This window comes from Etheostoma spectabile, unplaced genomic scaffold, assembly GCF_008692095.1.
Source record: "Etheostoma spectabile isolate EspeVRDwgs_2016 unplaced genomic scaffold, UIUC_Espe_1.0 scaffold00002683, whole genome shotgun sequence".
NCBI lineage: Eukaryota > Metazoa > Chordata > Actinopteri > Perciformes > Percidae > Etheostoma > Etheostoma spectabile.
Window position 1 is genome coordinate 23,682 of NW_022602937.1, and position 20,914 is coordinate 44,595.

Below are 20,914 nucleotides of genomic sequence, written 5' to 3' on the forward strand. Positions count from 1 at the left end.
CCTCCCCACTTATCAGCCATGATGTCACAAGCCCAGATTAGACTGGACCATATGGCACACTGCCTGTTGTCCCTCTTATCCTTAGCATTCATTCAGGCATCTCTCCATCCAACATCTATCTATCTATCTATCTATCTATCTATCTATCTATCTATCTATCTATCCATCTGTCTATCTGTCTATCTATCTAGCTATCTATCTGTATATCTGTCTATCTATCTATCTGTCTGTCTATACAACAGCCTCTTTTTTGCAGCCAATCACAGACAGGCAGCTCGCCAGGCACAGCACCACATGTAGAGTCCCTTCTCCATTACAGTATTGCATGGTTTCTCTCTCTCTCTCTCTCTCTCTCTCTCTCTCTCTCTCTCTCTCTTATTGTTCCAATGCATTCCGCATTCCTGCAGCAGACACAACATGATGTAACACATATTTGTTGGATTAATTTCACCAAAGAGGCTTTCAGGGCCTCTTGTTTGTGCTATGTATAGGCTACATTTTAAGAGGGGCTTGGCCCTTGAACCTTGAGCTTCTGTCGCACTCTAGGTGGGAAACTCTACTCACAAAACAAAAATGATTTGAATACAAACAGTATGTTATGGCTAAGAGATTCACATTAACAGTGAAATCTAATTCCAGGCGCAACTTTATTAGCTACTTCAGTGAGCTCAATTACTGTCGACACATATTGACATTTTAGGAAAATATGCTTTTTCACTTTTGTGTTAAAAGTTAGATGAGAAGATTGATGGATTAATACCACTCACCTTGCTCTTTTGGGTAGCAATATACTCCAAGTATGACATACAGTAAATTCTAAATGGTTTCAGTTGGATTGTAAGGGCTAACATTACATATTTAAATCCAAACATCAAACAGATCCCAAACACAGTCCAGAGCCTTCTGTTATTAGGTAATGACCAAATGTGAGTGCATGCAGTGTGACATTTAAACCTGTTAATTCATTTTGGGGGATTAGGCTTACATGCTGAGTGATATAAGGCCGGTTCACTGGGCTGAACACGGGACTGAGCGGAAGGTGCTTTTGTCGGCTACTTGTTGTCCAGCTACTGAGCTCCTCCTTCTCCTTAAAAGTCCCCACATTACTAAGTACATGGGAGATTATTTATAAGTAGCCTAAACAAAAGACATTTGGGGATTTACCGTACAGTGTATTTTACTGACTATTGAGTTTATAGTATGTGAGCTATGTGAAAGGATTTTTTAATCTATACTCTATATTTATTATAACGGTAATAAAAAAGTAAAAGGCTCTATGTGTTATTACAGTATTTTCCTGTAATATCACAGGATAATTAGGAATAAATATTAAGAATAATATTATTATTAATGCTCCCCCACAGGTGCGTATACAGGCCAACGTGTTTGTTTATGTGTTTGTGTAAATTGTGTTTTTGTGGATAATAATGACTTCATGTATACAGTATGTGACTATATCCCCCCCCCCCACACCCCCCACACACACACACACACACAAAACACACACACGTTTTGCATTAGGGCTAAAACAATCGATTGACTGTCTGAACATTCATCAGCAACTTTCCAAAAAGGTCTTACTTTCTAGCTTATTAACTGGGAAGATTTGCAGCTTTCTTGATTTTTACATAATTGAAAAGGGGTTACCTTTGGGTTTTGGGGTTGGATAAAACAATACATTTGAAGCATTTTTAATTTTCTGACATTTGCAGTCCAAATGAAAAATCATCATTGTTATACAATACAAATACAACTACAATCCTTATTGTAATTGGGAATCAGCAGACGAATTATTAACAAAAACAAAGGCCACTGTTGCCATCCTTTTTCATATAGGCTATTATTGTAATGTCTCCATATGGTAACACCTCTTTTCTGAAAGGCCTTTAAATGAGTGTGTTTGTGTTGTGTTCTTTTTCATTCATAGCCCATAGGCTATTTCTTACTGTGTTTTTTCGTATAAAGATTTGTGAATGTGGCTGTGATGTTTAACATCCTCCCAAAACATTGCATCACTGTTTTTGTCAAGAGGATGTAGGCCTCTTGACAAAATTGGATTGAAAAAATGGATTTCTTTCAATTGTACTCGCTCTGGTTTGTCTACAAATGTTCGCTGAACACAGAGTCGAAGCTGAAAATGAAAGGCCCGGTGTATGTGCTGGTATAGATGATACACGGTGAGTAGGCTAATAGCTGAATCAACACACTGCAGTGGGGTTTTTTTTACCAGGACCGGGGGCGGAGTCGCAGTCCAGTCATAGATGTAGGAGGGTTTTTTGCTGTGATCACACCTCGCCGGTGTCCATATATGGTTCCTGACGTCACGCGCCGGAGGTGCCATTGACATAAAACTGATCTGCCGGAATCCCCATTCAGGACATGTACAGACGCGCACGGGACTTCTCGCTCACCCGTATCCGCAATTCAGGAGTAGCTTATCCATTTTAATTCTTTAGGCAATAATAACAACTCCGAGGAGTCAAAATGAAAATCTCCAGCATAGACTGCCGCCATCTGAGGAAAATCATCAGGAAGGAGTGCGGGAGCTGCCTCATTGTGGATTGCAGACCTTATCTTTCATTCACGAACTCGAGTATCAAAGGTTCTGTCAATGTAAATCTCAACTCAGTGGTGGTCCGGAGGTCTCGAGGAGGGCTGGTCCCTCTGCAGTTTGTCATCCCGGATGAGAGATCCCTGCTTCGGCTTCGGGAGGGGAGCATATCGGCAATCATAGTTCTGGATGACCGGACGTCCCACTGGCAAAAACTGAAGAAGGACAGTGTAGCACAAATAGTAATAAATACTCTTTCTCATCAAGCGAGTGGGGCAAACGTCTGTTTCCTGAAAGGTGAGACTTTCAATTAGCCTAGTTGTTGTTTCAAGAATAGATTATAATTGTAAGAATGACAGCACAATGATTTAGGCTACACTTTTACAGCCTTTTGTTAAATAGACTAATTAAACAGTTGTTTTTTGGATATAGGCTACGTTTAGTTAGCGTATGTCTCTGTAGTTCATGCACCACAAATGTTAAGTAGTGACCGAGACAATTCTTAATTAGGCTAGGTCTAAGTAAATTATTGTCCGTTTAGCCCATAGACTAACCCATATTTTATATTAGATTTGATTTTTCCATATAAATCAGAGAGGCCTATAGTTAAGAACAAGTCATGTTTCTCTTATTATCCTTCTAACCTGTGTTGTTGAGAGCATCCTACATTTTTCTCTCCTTTCTTGGAGAGACAAATGTCCTGTGTGCGTCAACGGAGCGGATGAGTCAGTGCGAGAGAAACGCAGGCAAATTGGTGGTGCAATGACTTTTACTGATAAAAGAAAAAAGAAAAAAGTAATCCCATCGGACCCATTACTTCAGCTAAATAAAACCATCGGGTGTGTGATAATGTGTTGAAACACATCAATTTCCGTCTGTCACTTCTTCATCCTTAGGATGTTGCCCTCAAAGGATTACCGGTCTTTCCACGGGCTCCTGTAATTAATTAGCACCTATAATCAGGTTGTAAAGGTTACAATCCACTAATACATTTTTACATAAACGCTGCCATTTTACAAGACGTGTTCGTGTGTGTGTGTGTGTGTGTGTGTGTGTGTGTGCGTGTGTGTGTGTGTGTGTGTGTGTGTGTGTGTGTGTGTGTTGGGGATTTAGGCGGAATTATCAGGCTAGATAATTTATTATAGTATGTGCTCATGTGTTTTTTTTAACCTCTTTTCTCAGGCGGATACGAGAACTTCCACTCTCAATACCCTGAACTTTGCACTGAGGTGAAAACCATCGACCAGGGCGAAACTGAAACCGAGAAACGAGTCAACAGCCTGAGCGAGAAGGTTTCTCACCGCAAACCAGATTACGATCAGGTATGGAAACACCCTTTCCTAAACTTCCTAGGCCACACAGGGCATAGGCCTACATCCACTGCCAGTTGTATTTTTAACCTTATCCCAAAAAAAAAAAAATAATCCAAGCCCTTCTAACATCAGAGAGACTTATATTTGGCACCAGTCCGATATATTTTCTCAACCTATGGTATTCTCTGACCTTCATGCACCCCAGCCATCTCATATTTGGCTCAAAAAGGGAGAGACCACTCAATGATACCCAGCTGGCAACAGGACACCCTACAGAGAAAAGCACTCTTTCATCTCTGGCCTTTCTTCTATCTCCTTCACTGCCCAAATAGAAAGCATGTGGCTTCTTCACATTTCAAAGAACAATAGCATGTGTATGGTTAACATATTGGGGGTTATTTAACTTAGTGGTTTACATAATAGGGGAAATCCATTAGTCCAACTGCATGCATCAATGTGTGTTTTGTCTGCAGATGAACATAATGTTCTGCCCTGCAGCATAATGGGCTGACAGGTGTTTTGATGTTGTGGCTTGGACTATTTTCTCAGGGGTGGATTGTGTGGGAATTAAAGCAGATACATTAAGATCTGGGGGTCTTGTTAGGTTTTGTATATTCTAGTCCTCATCTACATGAACACACATCTAATTATTTTCTCCCCCCTCTCCCTCTCAGGGTAAACCTGTAGAGATCCTACCTTTCCTCTACCTCGGTAGTGCCTACCACGCCTCCAGACAGGACTATCTCAGCGACCTTCACATCACGGCCTTGCTCAATGTGTCGCGCAGGGACCTGCAGCCGGCCAAGGGTCACTACAACTACAAGTGGATCCCAGTGGAGGACAACAACATGGCTGACATCAGCTCCCACTTCCAGGAGGCAATAGATTTTATTGGTGAGTTGAACAGAATGAATGTTGTGCCTGGCACTCTCTGATCAACAGGGGTTTGTCTCTGCGTCTGTATTCTAAAAAGTCACATGGCTCAATACTCTAAATAGTCTTGTCACTCAAATTGGAAAGGGAAATAAATACTCCCCCAAAATGGAGTCTTTTCCTGGAACATGTATATTTATAGTGCAACATCACCCTAAGGAGTCTCCTATACGTGTGTTTATTTTTGAAATGCATCTTAATAAGCCTTTGTCGCTGAGTCTCACCGGCTGCCATTCACAAGAAGGCTTTAAGAAACCAAGCTGTAATCAGTTTAACTTGATCGCCTGCCTTCAATCCCCAACCAGCATATCCAGTCAGCTTGCTTTCATTCAGGATTTGCTCACTTCCCCCATCCGACCTCCCTGCCTCCCCCCGTCTTTACTTGAAAAAGACGAAATGCCGTCATCACCTTCCAGGCCTAATCTCTCTGCCGGGTGTGGCCAGTCAGTGTGACAACTGGGTGAGCTGTCCGTGTTTAGCAATTGTGGGGTGGAGGAGGTTGGGGGCTGACTAACACACACACACACACACACACAGTTGTTTATGATGGTTGGGTGGAAGATAAAAAACAGCTGACTGACACATAATGAGAAAGCATAGTTGTTGGTTGCTTGCAGGTGGGAATCATGAATGAACCTGAGGGCAGTGAATGTGTCACAGAGGAAGAGAGAGTGTTTGGGAGAGGAGAGGGGTGCTGGATAATAGCAGCAGCTGCAAAAGATGTACATAATGTGCTGGTGGCTAGCCAGGCATAACTAAGGACAAAGCACACCCACAAGCAGCTTGGCTGACCGAAATTGGGTGGCTATTGTTGGTATTGTGCATTGTTTGTGGATGCAGCGTATATTCAGAGTGTCTTTGCGTAAGCCCGTCTATTATTAAACAAGGCCGGAAATTGTTCTAGGGTCAGATTTAGCCTACATTTAGATAGCGCCACCAAAATTGATCAACCATGCCAAGTGATTAGAAACACGGTGCACACAAATAATCAAATCAATCACCAATCAGAAACCCTTCTGATCTGGTGACTGGTCAGGATGGAGATGATTAATATTATTGACCCACCGCTGCCATCACTCCCACCCCCAACACCACCACCACCACCATCCTCAACTCCAGAAGGGAAGTTCATGATTCATTCATGTGGTTTATTGAGAAACTGTCAGAAATCATTGTTGGTCCCCCCATTTGTGGCTCTAAGGACCAGACAGAAGTGGCCCTCAGTGTTTTATTGTGTAGCGAGAGACACACACACACACACACAAATGTGTCTGTGTCTGCCGTGGCTTCATGGAAGTGTCTGTAGGTCAGACAAAATTTACACATGAGACAGACAGAAGGAGACATGTAGGTGTTTGCAGGAGTTCTAGAATTTAGCAAAATCTTGAAATGTGTCGTGAGTGACACTTGACAGAAAGTAGATTTTTGTGTGGGCATTAGAAAATACAGATGAGTGTGTAGGAGTGCTGCAGCTCTAAATTAGAACACAACTCTGTGCCACAGTGAGCTCTGCAGCAGCACCCAGCACACCCACAGCAGTGGAGGAGAAAGAAATTCTCATGTACAGCTGCACTCTGTGACTCAGACAAACCTCGCAAGTGTCTGAAAATGGTTTAAAATGTGCATCCCTATAAATGAAATATACTGACAAGTCTATATTTCTGTTTGTCTATTACATCCTGCTGCTGCTGTATATGTATGTGCGATTGAGAAAAAAACTAAATGGATGTGCAAAATAGTGTTTGCATTAAATAGTGAGCGGGAGTAGCAAGTATGCAACGATTACACTGTTAAAATTATAAATTGATTTTTCATTTGTTATAATTCACAGTTTAAATTTCCTGTTGATAAATTGGAACCTCGCCACAATATAACTTTACTTTAAAATATATCAATTTCAGACAGAAACAAAACTAACAAATAAAACCTGAGAGCCTCTATTTTTAAATGGAATGGATTGAGAATGTTTTAATATTTTTTTGTATTACTTAAACAAGATCATGATTACATAAAGAAAGAAAAAGTGTGCCCCAATCTCACCACAGATCATTAACGTTGGCGTGTTCCATCCTTCTTGTCCTCCCAGATCACGTGATGCAATCAGGGGGAAAGGTTCTGGTCCACTGCGAAGCAGGCATCTCCCGCTCACCAACCATCTGCATGGCCTACATCATGAGGACGCAGCAGCTGCGGCTGGATGCAGCATTTGACATCATCAAGCAGCGCCGGGCAGTCATCTCACCCAACTTCAGTTTCATGGGTCAGCTGCTGCAGTTTGAATCAGAGGTCCTCTCCATGGCCCCAGCTCATGCTGCCACACCTGAACCTGCCACACCCTGCATCCCGGAAACCGCCTCCTTTTTTGCCAACGACTTCAACACCACCTTCAACACCACTTTCAACACCAAAAACTTTGAGCCATCTGTGTTCACCCTCCCTACCTCTTGCCTGCAGTCCCCGGTCCACCACCAGTTCAAACTGAGCCCAATAACGGCACTGCCTTAAAATGAACTGTGACTGCTTGTAGTCTTACTTGAAAAAATAAAGATTAATGCTCTCTGTGTGCCTGGTGTTGAAACCGGCAGATAGACAGAAACAGTCAAGATCATAGTATTCAGTCCATGGGACTCAAGGCCTATTAAAACAATAGGCTACAAACACTCATGCTGTTTCCTGTCTTCTGACCTGAAAAAAACACAGCACAGTGATGAATTGCAATATACACGCCTTAGGTCGTTATGGTGACGTATGCCTATTCACAAATACAGTCAGGCATTTAAACCTAATTTATTTGAAAATTACAGTTTTTTTCAATAATGTGGATGTTAATATGTGTTTAATAAATGTTTTCACCACACAATGAAGTTGTTGTCATGTAATCATTCTAAAATTGTGTTGTTAGTTGATAGGTCTATAACTGAGAAGTCAAATGGGAGTCATTTAGGACTATTCCCTCAAACAACAAGACAGAGGAAAAATCAATACGTGTGTTAACATTCATATCCTGTTCTTGATCCTTATCCTGGTTTAGATCTTATTTGGCATATGATTTTTTTTACATGGAACATAAGAAACCTGGTTATTCATATCCCTGTATACAAAATCCTAACAGTATCCAGATTTCTGATCATCTGAGTGCAGTTGTGTCTTGATTTTTCAACATGCAGTGACTTCAGACACCCGGATAATGAAAAACAGACATGTCTTCAGCTTTGTGACGATGCATTTTCTAGCTAACCTAGGAGGGTCTTTATATTGTTAATCTTTTTTTATGTATAAAAAGTAGGCCAGAAGAATGTTATCAACCCATAAAGGAACATTTAATCAGTTCAACTTCAGTTTTTCAGAAAAATGTATCACCAAATGAATAAAAAAGTGCACGTACAATAAGTTGCATAAAATGGAAATAGACCTTCACAAGTAAAGTAGACCTACACTAAATTACTAAGTAGGCCTCCTTCGAGTTAGTAGCACGTAAACACTCAATAGCCTACTAAGACATATCAATTGCAGGCCTAAATACAGTAGAAGAGGCAACAGTGACACCTGCAGTGACTGAGTTGGCCTTTATAAGCCTCAAGTAAGCAGCATTGCACACATAATGGTCAGACTGCACGTCTAGATTCTTCATCAAGTTAACAAGCGCAACCTACACACGTTTAATGAACACGTATGCACAAATGAGAAACAGTCACAGGTAAAAAAGAAAAAAAGAAATCTGTCAAAATTCCCATTTGAAGCAGAGTGACGTTCTGCTTTCTATAGAAGCATAAAACATTTCGATTGGCAATTATCGATTAATCTTTGTCGAGCTAGACTTCTACATGACCGCAGCTTTTTATCAGCTCAACGCTTTCGGTCTTTGGCGCCTAGAAGACAGCCAGCCAGACTATACCAATTTTACAAATAGGGAGGTAAGTAGATAACAAACGTGTCCAACCTGTTATTACGCACAAACACATACGACCGACGATTCAAGATACTTTACAATTATATATAGGTTTTTTCTATTTCTAATTCCATCTAATTTGTCTTCGCTACCAAACATCAGTAGTATATGTTTATTGCTACAACCCTATTTTCACCTAATGGTAGGATCCATTTTATACCGCCCCCGCCGCCATTTTCCATGTTGTTCTTTTCTGCCACACCAATTTTGAATGCATTGATTTCTAATAATTTGTTAAATTTGGGATATTAAATTCTTGGCTTCTCCAGTTAAGTGAAGGGGGAGCTTATCTCCAAATTCAGACAAGGAGACGCCCTGTTTAGACAGCCATGTACATCAAACAGGTAAGCTAACGAGACTTGTGCGTGTTGCCTACTCTCCCTAGCTTCTTAACGTTATTCCACTAGCTAGCTACATTGTTGTGCTCGATATAGTGAGGGTTTGCTCACAGTTTAATGTTAATTTGGTTGCAGAGCTATGCAAACTCACACCAACGATACATCAAATAGCTAGCTTTCTAATTCTATGGCTACCTGGCTAAATCGAGCTATAATTGGAATTGCCCGTCCCCCTTTCCCGGGATGCTAAGCTAACGCTACAATGCTTAGCTAAACAGTAGGATAGCAAAGTGGTCGCTGTTCTATGTTGCACAATAACATATAGCTAGCAGTCGATTTCGTCATATGGTAACATGGGCTTTGATAGTTTTGTGGTTGTCTACCGTGTGGTTTATCTTGTTAGCAAGTTTTCAAACCCAATGGCGTTCTAAATGAAAACTGGCCCATATAGTAGCCGACAGGCAAGGCCCTGTTGGAAGTCGTGCCCCGTTCATGATGCATTGATGCTGCGCTGACCACTAAAGTTATAACGTTGTAACGTGTTGAGTCAAACTTAATCGGAAGTGCGATATAGCGTTAGTAATATTGCTGCATTTAGGAATAGTTCCTGGATTGTTATTGAAGTCCCTTTACACAACCTTGTCTTGCTAACGTTACAGTATATGGTAACGTTAAGTAGGTGGATGTTGTGCTCACGGTGGTCTCTGGGTTCTTGTGCAGGTCATCATCCAGGGGTTCCGAAGTTACAGGGACCAAACTGTGGTAGACCCGTTTAGTCCAAAGCACAATGTCATCGGTGAGTAACGTTATGTGCTCACTTCAACTTTCTTTTTGTATGATACTGCATTTTTTAAATAATATATGTTGGTGTATGGGCATGTATTTTTTAATTAAGGCACTTAACATAAGTTCCTAGACCAAAATGGGTGTGCCGAAGCCTTGTCTCGTGTGTGTTGCTGGATTGTATTTATTTCACCATGTCCTCATTTTTTTGTCTGTTACAGTTGGAAGAAATGGGTCAGGAAAAAGTAACTTTTTCTATGGTATGTCTGCCTTAATGAATTACACCATACAGCAGTAAAACATTTTCCCCTTCTGTGTAGCTATTTGTTGTTGTCTCAAACTGTGGCTCCGCTCTGCTTTCTTAGCCATCCAGTTTGTGCTCAGTGATGAGTTCAGCCACCTGCGACCTGAACAGCGCCTGGCCCTGCTCCATGTAAGTTCAGGCAAATGTCAGACACTTTACAGATCCCAGCTACTGTTTTGAAAATGGCTATGTGACCGGGGTTTTGTGAAAAATGTTGTTAGTCATACAAACGTCAAAAGCTAACTTCAGAATAATCAGTGAATTAATCTTCGAAGGACAAGTTGCATTTCTTTTAAAATGTGAAGTATTGTAGAAGACTGAAACACAATGGGGAAACAGCTTTTTACATACAAGGCAATTGATAAATGTAACATTTAATATTATGTTTTTCCTTCCCTATGACCTTTAGGAGGGAACTGGTCCTCGTGTCATTTCGGCTTTTGTGGAGATTATATTTGACAACTCTGACAACCGGCTGCCGGTAGGAATGGCAAACATTTTATATTGATCTATTACTGTAGTCGCGGGCACAATAATTGATTTTTTTTTCTTCCAACTTGATACTCTTGAAACCTTCCAGTAAGACCTGTCTATATGTGATACATACCTGGTTGCTTTAATTGTCCAGCCAGTATGAGCTAAAGCTAGAGGTGTAATGGCATGCTGTCTGGATTGGCCAATGTGAGCTTAAATGTGCTTTGCTTTGTATGTCCAGTTTTTTCAGTTTGGCTGACAGTAAAATTGACATTTTAGAGTACACTGTACTAGGGCTGCAGCTATCGATTATTTTAGTAATCGAGTATTCTACTGATTATTCCATCGATTAATCGAGTAATCGGATAAGAAGTACTTTGTTTTATTGAAGAGCAACAATATACAATAGTTTGGTTTAATTCTCCGGAAAAGATACATTTTTATTGCCTACATTGCTTACAATATCATCTCTCAAAAAACTAAACATATTAAATGCATTTAAGTCCCATATTACATTGTTTTTACAGAAAGCATTGACGTGCTATTATTGCGGTAATCTAGTTTGATTTTGCAGTAGACACACTGTACAGAGTTTTCGTTTTGATTAAGTTTGAACTGATTCCAAACTTTGGACACTTTCTGTTGTTTTCTCCAGCCTGTCTCTTCTCTTAGCCCTTACGCGCTTTCTTAATTTTTTAATCAGTCTTTATGGCATGTGTCGCAAGCAGCGGCAGCTCGGTCGGCAACAGTAATAATCCTCCGTGTGGAAACACCGTGAGTGATACGTCGGTAACATTATTTAAATGAAGCTTCCAGGCAAATTATTTTGCGTTTAAGGATTTTTAGTAATCAAATTATTCAACTTACTCAAGGAATCGTTTCAGCCCTACATTGTACACTGCCAAAATAACCACAGAATTTAAAAAGCTTTACGGATAGAGACAGAGGCAAAGGACAGACCATCCACAGCAATACTTACGTCACCATGGTACCAGATATTCACATCACTTTTAAAAGAACTTTTTGCAACATCCTTAGTCCAAGCTACCAGTGCATTATCACTATACTTTTTGGGTTCATATTGAAGTGTCTCCCTAAATTGCTTATAAGTGCTATGACCACTGATGTAGGGATACTGCTTCCAGTACACAGTACTTATTATTTGGATGATGAAGGCAGTGTTTGCACCAGTCTAGAAATCCAAAGATTGCCGCCTGGTAATACTGTGACATAACCAGCCAATTCTGCTGATGTGTGTGTGATACTCCTCTTGACCAGTGATAACTGTCTCTTCCTCCAGATTGACAAAGAGGAAGTCTCCCTTCGTCGCGTCATTGGTGCAAAGAAACCAGTACTTCTTAGACAAGAAGATGGTGACGTAAGTATTGCTGCGGATGGACTGTCCATTTAATCGAAGGAAATAACAACTCATGTGTATCACTTGTTTGCGTCTATGATTCTTGCAGTAGATGATGTAATGAACCTTCTCGAGAGTGCTGGCTTCTCCCGCAGTAACCCTTACTACATCGTCAAGCAGGGAAAGGTGAGGAAGGAGTGGTGCCAACCTCCCACTTGTTTAAGACATAATAGCTTATTTGTCAGTGGTGTGTAATACATTACAGTATTATGCAGGTCTGTAAAAGTGTACCAACTGTACTCAGCTTAATATCTATTATCAGTTGATTTAAGAGTTTATGATAAAATCAGAAATCAACCTCTGCTAAATTCCATACAATGTATAATCTTTAAAATCTTAGCACTACATTGAACAGCAGGATGTTCCATCTCACACGTTATTACAATTTTTAATGCAGATCAACCAATGGCCACAGCACCCGACTCCCAGCGTCTGAAGCTGCTGAGAGAGGTGGCTGGGACACGGGTGTATGATGAGCGCAAAGAGGAGAGTATTTCTCTCATGAAGGAGACGGGTAAAAGCTTCTTATCACTGTTTTATAGGCTGTCATTATTCAGTCATGCTTTTACAATTTCTACAACACAGCATTAGTCACCATTAAATTATCACTTTTATCAAAAGGTTCCAGTCCCAGAAATTTTAACATGTAGTTCATAGTCACATTCAACAACAACATCATGAAGTATGTGTTTCTCAGAGGGGAAGCGAGAGAAGATAAATGAACTGCTGAAGTACATTGAGGAGCGGCTGCACACCCTGGAGGATGAGAAGGAGGAGCTGGCTCAGTACCAGAAGTGGACAAGATGAGAAGGGCCCTGGAATACACCATCTACAACCAGGAGCTGAATGAAACCCGCGCCAAACTTGATGAGGTAATAAACTCAGAAAAAACAAATGTATGGCTATATAGAGCCATATGATAGTTGACTGTAAAACAGAGGGATCCTTGTTTAATACAAATTTAATGCAAGAATCGACCAGTCACTGTGGCCTGTGATCTGTTGGGTACAGCTTAAACAACCAGACTTTTTTTGTGTTTTTTTTATTCCAGCTGTCCAGCAGAGAGAGACCTGTGGAGACAAATCCAGACAGCTGCGTGATGCTCAACAAGATGCCCGGGACAAAGTAGAGGTAAAGAATTTCACTTTGCAGAAGAAGTGTTAATATCTTGGATTAGGTTGGGTGAGAATAAACATTGTCAGGGTTTTTCTTGCATAGAGAAAGTTTTGGCGTCCCCCAAAGAGGTTTTAGCCAGCACCAAAGGTATATCACGAGCACCAAAACATCATCAAGGACCAAACTGATTTTCAGCAGCCAGCCTCCCTTTTATCCACAGTCACTACTGTATATACACATGCGGCTGCCGCTGATTTGATTGGATCTGAAAGCTCCTGTATAGCGCTAATGGGATCTCTGTTTCTGCAGTCAGGCTGTACCGGACTCTCCCGGTGACCATGCTTCACCGGAGGACCGGCACCGCTGCGAGAAACCACAGTTTCTGCAGAGACGTGGTCTTGCTCCTGCTTAAACTGTATTTCACACACAGTTATGCCCTGATCATACTTATCAAATGAACTGGACTTTGTGGTCAGTTGTAGCCGGATGCAAAAGCCCCCTTCCCTTACTACATTATATTCCATTATATTTAAAATTTTGAATTGTTACCTGCCACCAGATTTATGTGTTTTCCTTGACATAAATTAATGTTTTATTTATTAAATTAATGATGTTTTGCTATAATTTGTGCCTACAATATATAAGAATGCTGGAAATAAAGTCTATGATGCTCAAAATTCCTGATGGGGAGAAGACCCCTAGACCCCCACTTCATATGTGTGGGGGGGACACATGTAAGGCCCATTCTGAGCCAGGAACCCTCACTGTGACCCCTTTTTAGCAAGATTTCACTTACTCATCATGCAAGCATGATTTGTGCATTGTGTCACTATAGGAATTTTGTCAGGATGTGATGTAGAGAGAGATGATGCAGCGTTTCCCCACATGATTTTGTAAGACTGTGGTGGGTGGACCCCGAACCTCCTAGAGGAAGGGAAGAAACCTTTGTACATTTAAAGTTAAAATCATCATCTGATGCACAATGAGAGCAAAAGTAAGAGGCTAGTTTTATAAAGAACGTTGAACTCTTGTAGGTAGCTGATTGATGGGAAATATTGAATGATGTCACTCAATGTGATTCCATCCAATATCTTGGCTGCAAACTTAAGGCATCAGAAAGTAAATGTTTATATGTCCTATTCTTCTACATCACAATGTGCTTATGCGCGATAGTCACATCGCAGGACATTGCGATGTTGACGCTGAAACATTTTTGCTGCTTGATAGAAAAGTAAACGGAGAAGTGAGACTCTCCGTATGTAGGAAAGTACCGTAAGCGCTGCCGCTGACACAGTGACACAGTTTTACTGCAGAAAGCTGCTACCAGCCAGGCTAAGAGCTCCTGCACACTGCCTGCATGGTGTGAGCGTTTCGGCTGCGTGGTGTGTCCATTATTTCGGCTCCCATGTAAACAGGTTATAGCTTGCACACTGCCTGCGTGACTGGCATGTCTCATGCGCAGCTCGAGCAGCACCAAAAAGTTGTGCATGCTAGAAATAGGACTGACGCCTAATTTACACGAAAATGTGTTGGAAGCGTTTCCAGGCAACATAGAACACAAAAAGATTTTCGTCATTTTGACACAAATACATTTAATAAATAACATTTTCTGTTGAACCCCTTTTTAAATTGTATTTCAATTGGATTCTGATAAAACAGTAACATGGACTTTGTCATCTCAGGAAAGGGAATTGAAATATAGTATATCAAAATATGTGCAAAGAAATGTACAAATGAACACACTAATTTTTCATTTTATCAATGGACAACATATATGTGTACAGACAAGGCTAGCAGCAGCAGCAGCACAACATCCAACACGTTTCTGGTGTGCAAAGACAGAAAACGCCATGCAGCGCCACGCAACAGAAACGCCACGCAACAGAAACGCCACGCTCACGCCACGCTCACGCCACACAGGCAGTGTGCAGGACCCCTAAAGCTAATATAGTTAGCCTTAAGAAACTGGCGTCTGTCCCAACTAATGTTGCGGTTCAGAGCCGCGACACTGGAAACACAACACAAATCTACAATAGTAGTCTGTCTCAAATAACGTAATTTACACTGATTTAAGTGTTCTTGGATACACAATTTGTTGCTAGTGTGTGACATGCAGGTCTGCATGCACAGCCAACCACCAATCACAAACAAACAAGCAGGCCCCTCTAGTTGACCACAACCTGAAATTTAGAGGAAGCAACATGCATGCATTATTATTATTATTATTATTATTCATTTTTGCCTGGATGATAGTATTATATGAATACAATGGTGTCATGTCAGTCAACTAATGTATTTTACCATCTAATTTCCCTCTCCAAAATCACTTCAGAAGAGTTCCCACAGCGCAGTTACTTACTTTGGTGTATTGAAGTTCAACAAAGAATGGTTCACATTAGAAAAGTTCCTTTTTTCATTTTCTATGTAGATGAACTCCCATACAAAATCACCCCAGTAGTCGAGAATGATTTATCATTTCCAAATAGAGCTATTTATGTCTTTCATATCACAGGGAAAAAAAAATCACAATGTCAGTTTTTTTCAATATCATCCACAACACGTAATTAATTTAACTTTACAATTTAATAGGTGTAATGTATCTCTCCTGACAGTACATGGCCTTGATAAATAAATCTTAATTACTGAAGAGGAAGCAAGTTGTATTATTTACATTCCTTTAAATCAGCCTGTTTCCTTATTTTGGCTTCCTTTTTGTAGGAGACCGAGCGTGTTGTGCGTGAGCTGAAGTCTAAGATCTCTGCCATGAAGGAAGAGAGGGAGCAGCTATCGGCCGAGCGCCAGGAGCAGATCAAGCAGAGGACCAAGCTGGAGCTGAAGACCAAGGACCTGCAGGACGAGCTGGCAGGGAACAGTGAACAGAGGGTACGGAAGCCTCCCATCTGCGTCACTCTGCACACGTGATGCTGCACCAGCAACACTCCCCCACCCCTATCCCCTGCCCCATCGCTGTGTGTAGAGAACGATGGTAGTGTTTTTCTCTTTCCACCCGTTATCAGTTGGAAGAGGGGTACAATTACTTTTCTCTTCAAGAATACTGACCTCATAATCCTGTTGATTTTATTTTTTTTTATTTATATTCATTGATCAATGATGCAGCCTATACGTCTTTCCAGATCCCAAATGATATCTTAAAATTGTATTTATTCTGACCAACAGTACAATAAATCCTTATCAGAGAATGGCAGTAATTTTACTTGTAAAAATTAAATGTAAAAATATTGATTTACAAATTGTTCTGATATTACCTGTACATTTACTTAAGCAGTTTGGCCTAATGAATAGAGTTGACCGTTGTAGGGCTGAATCTTTTAGAAGAACGTTTGCTGGTCCAATAGCAGGATGAAATGAGAACCAAAACAGAGGAAGCACCAGCCTGTGTATCAGACTCTTTGCCATCAGCTCCACTATACATCATTCCTGGCATTAGATCGTGTGTACAGAGCTGGCATGAGTCACTCTCCGTCTGGCCTTGTGTTCCGTGTGTGTTTGTGTGCACATGTGAGTATGAAGACAATAATCATACATAACGGCTTTATTGGCTCAGTCTGTGTGTGACCCATGATGGGTCCCAGGTGGCATGCTGCCTGTTGATTGGATTAAGCCCACCTGGCAGAACATCAGCCAAAATTTACTGGAGCAAAATGAAAGCAAGGGAAGCAGAACTTTGCTTCACTAGCTGATGATGGTTCAGATTTAAGATGGTGTTGACACGGAGTGGAAAGTAAAGGTTTTCATGCCTGTGGGATGACAACCCTTCATCAGCACCCACACAGAAAAATCAGTCAAAATCAGTAGTTGCTATTATTGTGAATCTGTCCTACACCATAAATGCACAGATCTATGGCATTTGTCCTCAACTTTTAAAAGGCAGGAGTTAATTTAGTATCTTAATTATAGTAATTAAGGTTCTAACTCAATATGAATATTGCATCTGAGCAGTATAGGATACAACTTTAATCTATAAACTATTTCCAATAATTTTGTTTTAGCATTTTGTCTTGCATTTTTTTGTATTACATAGATATATATATAAATAAATAGGGGCTTTTTTAAAAATCATCCTTTCACCGTCTTTCATTCATAACAGCGTATCCATTTTCCAACAATTCCAACAGTTTCTCTTCCTTCTCTTTCACACTTCTTTGTTCTGCACTTTGAAGATATGTTGTAAAAATGCTTGTTCTTCCAGAAACGCCTGCTGAAAGAGAGGACAAAGCTGCTGGAAAAATTGAGGAGAAGCAGAAAGAGCTGCAAGAGACTGAACCCAAATTCAACATGGTGAAGGAAAAAGAAGAGCGGGGCATATCCAGGTAGGGATGACTCATTCTCAGCCATGACCCCTTGAGCAGCTGATGACCATGTTTATCTTGATGAGTCAGTCACCACATTTGGAATCCATTTGCATTGCAAGAGGGGGATGCTGTGTGAACTTATGAATTAGTTTTGAAAAAATGTCACTCCCTCTGTGGTTTTGCCTCACTCCAGACTGGCCCAGGCTACACAGGAGAGGACAGACCTGTATGCCAAGCAGGGCCGTGGCAGCCAGTTCACTTCCAAGGAAGAGAGGGACAAGTGGATTAAGAAGGAGTTGAAGTCTCTGGACCAGGCCATCAATGATAAAAAGAGGCAGATCACAGCCATCCACAAAGACCTGGAGGACACAGAGACCAACAAGGAAAAGAACCTTGAGCAGTACAGCGTATGTTCTTTTTGTTTAAAAATAACAAATTGATAATGTTCAGTTCTTTTTTGAAATTACATCTGGTTGCAGTTATGGCTTTTAATCTTGATGATTAACTAAAATGAATACACCGGTGGAACTTTAAATACCTTTATTACATCTAAATGCTACTGTATGATGTATTTAGTCATGTAATTTCTGTAGTTTTATTATAACCTAACAGGTGAGTATATCTGATATCCACTTTCAACTTGTCTTTATAGAAACTCGATCAAGATCTAAATGAGGTCAAGACCCGCGTTGAGGAATTGGACAAAAAGTATTATGAAGTAAAGAACAGGAAAGATGAGCTACAGAGCGAAAGAAAGTAAGAACTTTGTTTTCCCCTCTAGACCTCTCTTTGATCTCACATCTTGAACTTAATTTAAAGTTCAGCCTTTTCTTGTGTTCATGCTTCTTTATATTTGTAAGTAGTGAGTATAGCATCACTTGATTTAGATTAATCTTGAGATAAGTCATGCCTGCATCTTGCATCAAGCTTTTCATCTTAAATTGTTTTCCCTTCCTTTGAGCCAATTAGTGCTAAAGGAATTGTCCAAAAATGAAGTTCAAATTTTCCTTCTAAAAAGCACATAGGTTGATCGGGAATATCTATGTGTGCGGATTATGTACATAAGAGGAAAACCAATACAATGGGAGACATAACTACTTGAATAGTTAGATTTATTTCAACATGTATTTTAAAAATATCTACATACATACATACATACATACATACATACATACATACACCTATATTTTACAAAATAAAATAATAGAACTCTCTCTCTGGAGCAGGCAGGACTAACAGATTACACTGCAATAATGTATACAGTTTGTAATTTGGTAAACTAACAAGTCTCTTGCCGTAACTTAAATTTGTCTTAAGATTTTGGAGTTGGCCCTTATCGACAGAAGTTCCTTAATCTAGTCATCTCTACAGTTAGACATTTTTGTTGGCGTCTTCCCTCTTTTCTTTTTCTTTTTATAGTTTTATCTCCGGCAACGAGACTGTGGAAGGCAGACAGCCCTCCCCCACATTATTCAAATATACATTTTCATATGTCTACATGAATCTATCCATTTTAGGACTATGTCCTAGTTTTTGAGTGTTTTGGTTACTGACTGACTTTTTTCTGTGTGTGTATTCAAGGCTGCCGTTGGGTTTTGGTCTTTCTCGTGACATAAGTGTAACAGTGTGTGACTGTTTGTCTGTCCAGCTACCTGTGGCGTGAGGAGAACGCAGAGCAGCAGGCCCTGGCTGCCAAACGAGAGGAACTGGAGAAGAAACAGCAGCTCCTTCGAGCGGCCACTGGCAAGGTCCGTGTCACTTTACACAACTGTGTAATTATTGACTTGCATAACGCAGCTACAGGATACCTTACGGTTCCGTCTCAACAGTGAACAAATTCATGGTACCACACTAATCGTTTTACTTGCACGCTCAAGCACACACTTGCCTGCATTTTTTCCGGATGACACGCCACATAGCATTTGGGGATGGGGGGGAAACGTGCTCTTGTTTAATGGCATTTTTTAAAACCAATCACTATCGTACTGGGCGGTGCTAAGCACAGGAAAAATGCTGCGGTGCCATGGCAAAATAGGCTCGGAAGGAATTTGTTTTGGTGGAACATGTGTACGTTCTCATAAAGAGTAGTTTAAAATGCCAACACAACAGAGAAGCCCAAGGCAACGGATCTCCGGCCTAAATGAATCAAATCTGGCGATTTAGTCTGGCAGCAACAGGGAAATCCCAGAAGTGGAAAGTCAAGGATATAGACTAACCAGAGGTAGACACATTTTAAACCTTCCCTCATGCACTTACTTGCTGGAGTACTGCGTGAGTAAGTGAATGGGCAAGTGAAGATAATCAAACTCCAAACGAAAAAGTGCCTTTCTCTAAATGAGGTCAGCTGAAAGCTGTGAAGGACTCACTTTGTGACTCAGCTAGTTTTCAGGATAGGTATATCGATTAGAATCATTAATCTGCCTCGCTACTGGCACCTTATCATAGCTAGCTAAATTTACATATGACTCACTTTATACTGCCTCAGCCGATAATCGCCAGTCATTTCTTCTGGAATGAATCAAATATCACTTCTGAATAATGTCTGCCAAGATGAAAGAAGGCTTTTTGTGGCTTCATGGACAAATGTTCAGCGTTTGTTTTTCTTTCATTGGTCCCGGCTGACTCAACCTGTCTTCAGGACAGGCAAAAGCGAATAGGATGGACCCTATTCTCTCCCACCTTTTTATATTCATAGTGCAGCACAGTTTTAACTAAATTAAAAGTTCTCTTCCTGTTTTGTTTATACCACACAAATTTGATCGACAATATATTTTTTATATATATATATTTGTTAAATAGATTTTCTTCATTTAAAAGCATAGTATTTAATCTTTAAAGAAATCCCTCTGTAATAATATTCTACTTATAGAGAAGAGATCATGGCTGCTTTTTGTGATATAAAAAACAAACAAAACAATTAAGTTATTATGAGAACATTAAAATACCGATTTGGTATGTTTTTATGCTGTTTTAATTGTTTTATATTGTAGTGAATGTTATTTTCCAATCTGAAGTTTTAAACAATTGATTTTTGGATCAAATTCAATCTTTTTTCAATTGAGGTGAGACTCATTATTCCTCTTCTTTCTCTTGTGGCCTACCAGGCTATTCTCAATGGCATTGACAGCATCAACAAAGTCCTTGAGCATTTTCGTCGGAAGGGCATCAACCACCATGTCATCAATGGTTACCATGGCATTGTCATGAATAACTTTGAGTGTGAGCCTGCCTTTTACACCTGTGTGGAGGTGACTGCTGTACCAGGTGGGGCCTGCATTTTTAATTTTCATTACTAGCTCCTTGTGTTGTTTTCAATGAAAAGTCACTATCAAACAGGTATACTTATTATGGAAGCAGCTGTTGTAGGCTATATATTTAATGCTTCCGTAGATATACCATATTTGTTGTTGATTTGTAGTTAAA

At 40.4% G+C, this 20,914-nt stretch overlaps 1 protein-coding gene and 1 pseudogene across 1 annotated transcript; both read left to right on the forward strand.

Moving 5' to 3' along the window:
- Positions 1-2,356: 2,356 nt before the first annotated feature.
- Positions 2,357-7,655, forward strand: LOC116676102 (dual specificity protein phosphatase 5). The gene is made up of 4 exons (XM_032507451.1): positions 2,357-2,848; positions 3,734-3,873; positions 4,539-4,758; positions 6,884-7,655. The coding sequence occupies exons 1-4, from the start codon at positions 2,485-2,487 to the stop codon at positions 7,300-7,302; spliced, it is 1,143 nt and encodes a 380-aa protein (XP_032363342.1). The 5' UTR covers positions 2,357-2,484; the 3' UTR covers positions 7,303-7,655.
- A 1,223-nt stretch (positions 7,656-8,878) lies between these two features.
- Positions 8,879-20,755, forward strand: LOC116676103 (structural maintenance of chromosomes protein 3-like; annotated as a pseudogene).
- The last annotated feature ends 159 nt before the right edge of the window (positions 20,756-20,914 follow it).

What these genes read in the sequence shown, in the direction of transcription:
- LOC116676102 (XM_032507451.1), top strand. Translation starts at nt 2,485, where the DNA reads ATGAAAATCTCCAGCATAGACTGCCGCCATCTGAGGAAAATCATCAGG. An exon ending in GCAAACCAGATTACGATCAG is followed by an intron (nt 3,874 to 4,538) that starts GTATGGAAACAC and finishes TCTCCCTCTCAG; the next exon opens with GGTAAACCTGTAGAGATCCT. An exon ending in GGAGGCAATAGATTTTATTG is followed by an intron (nt 4,759 to 6,883) that starts GTGAGTTGAACA and finishes TTGTCCTCCCAG; the next exon opens with ATCACGTGATGCAATCAGGG.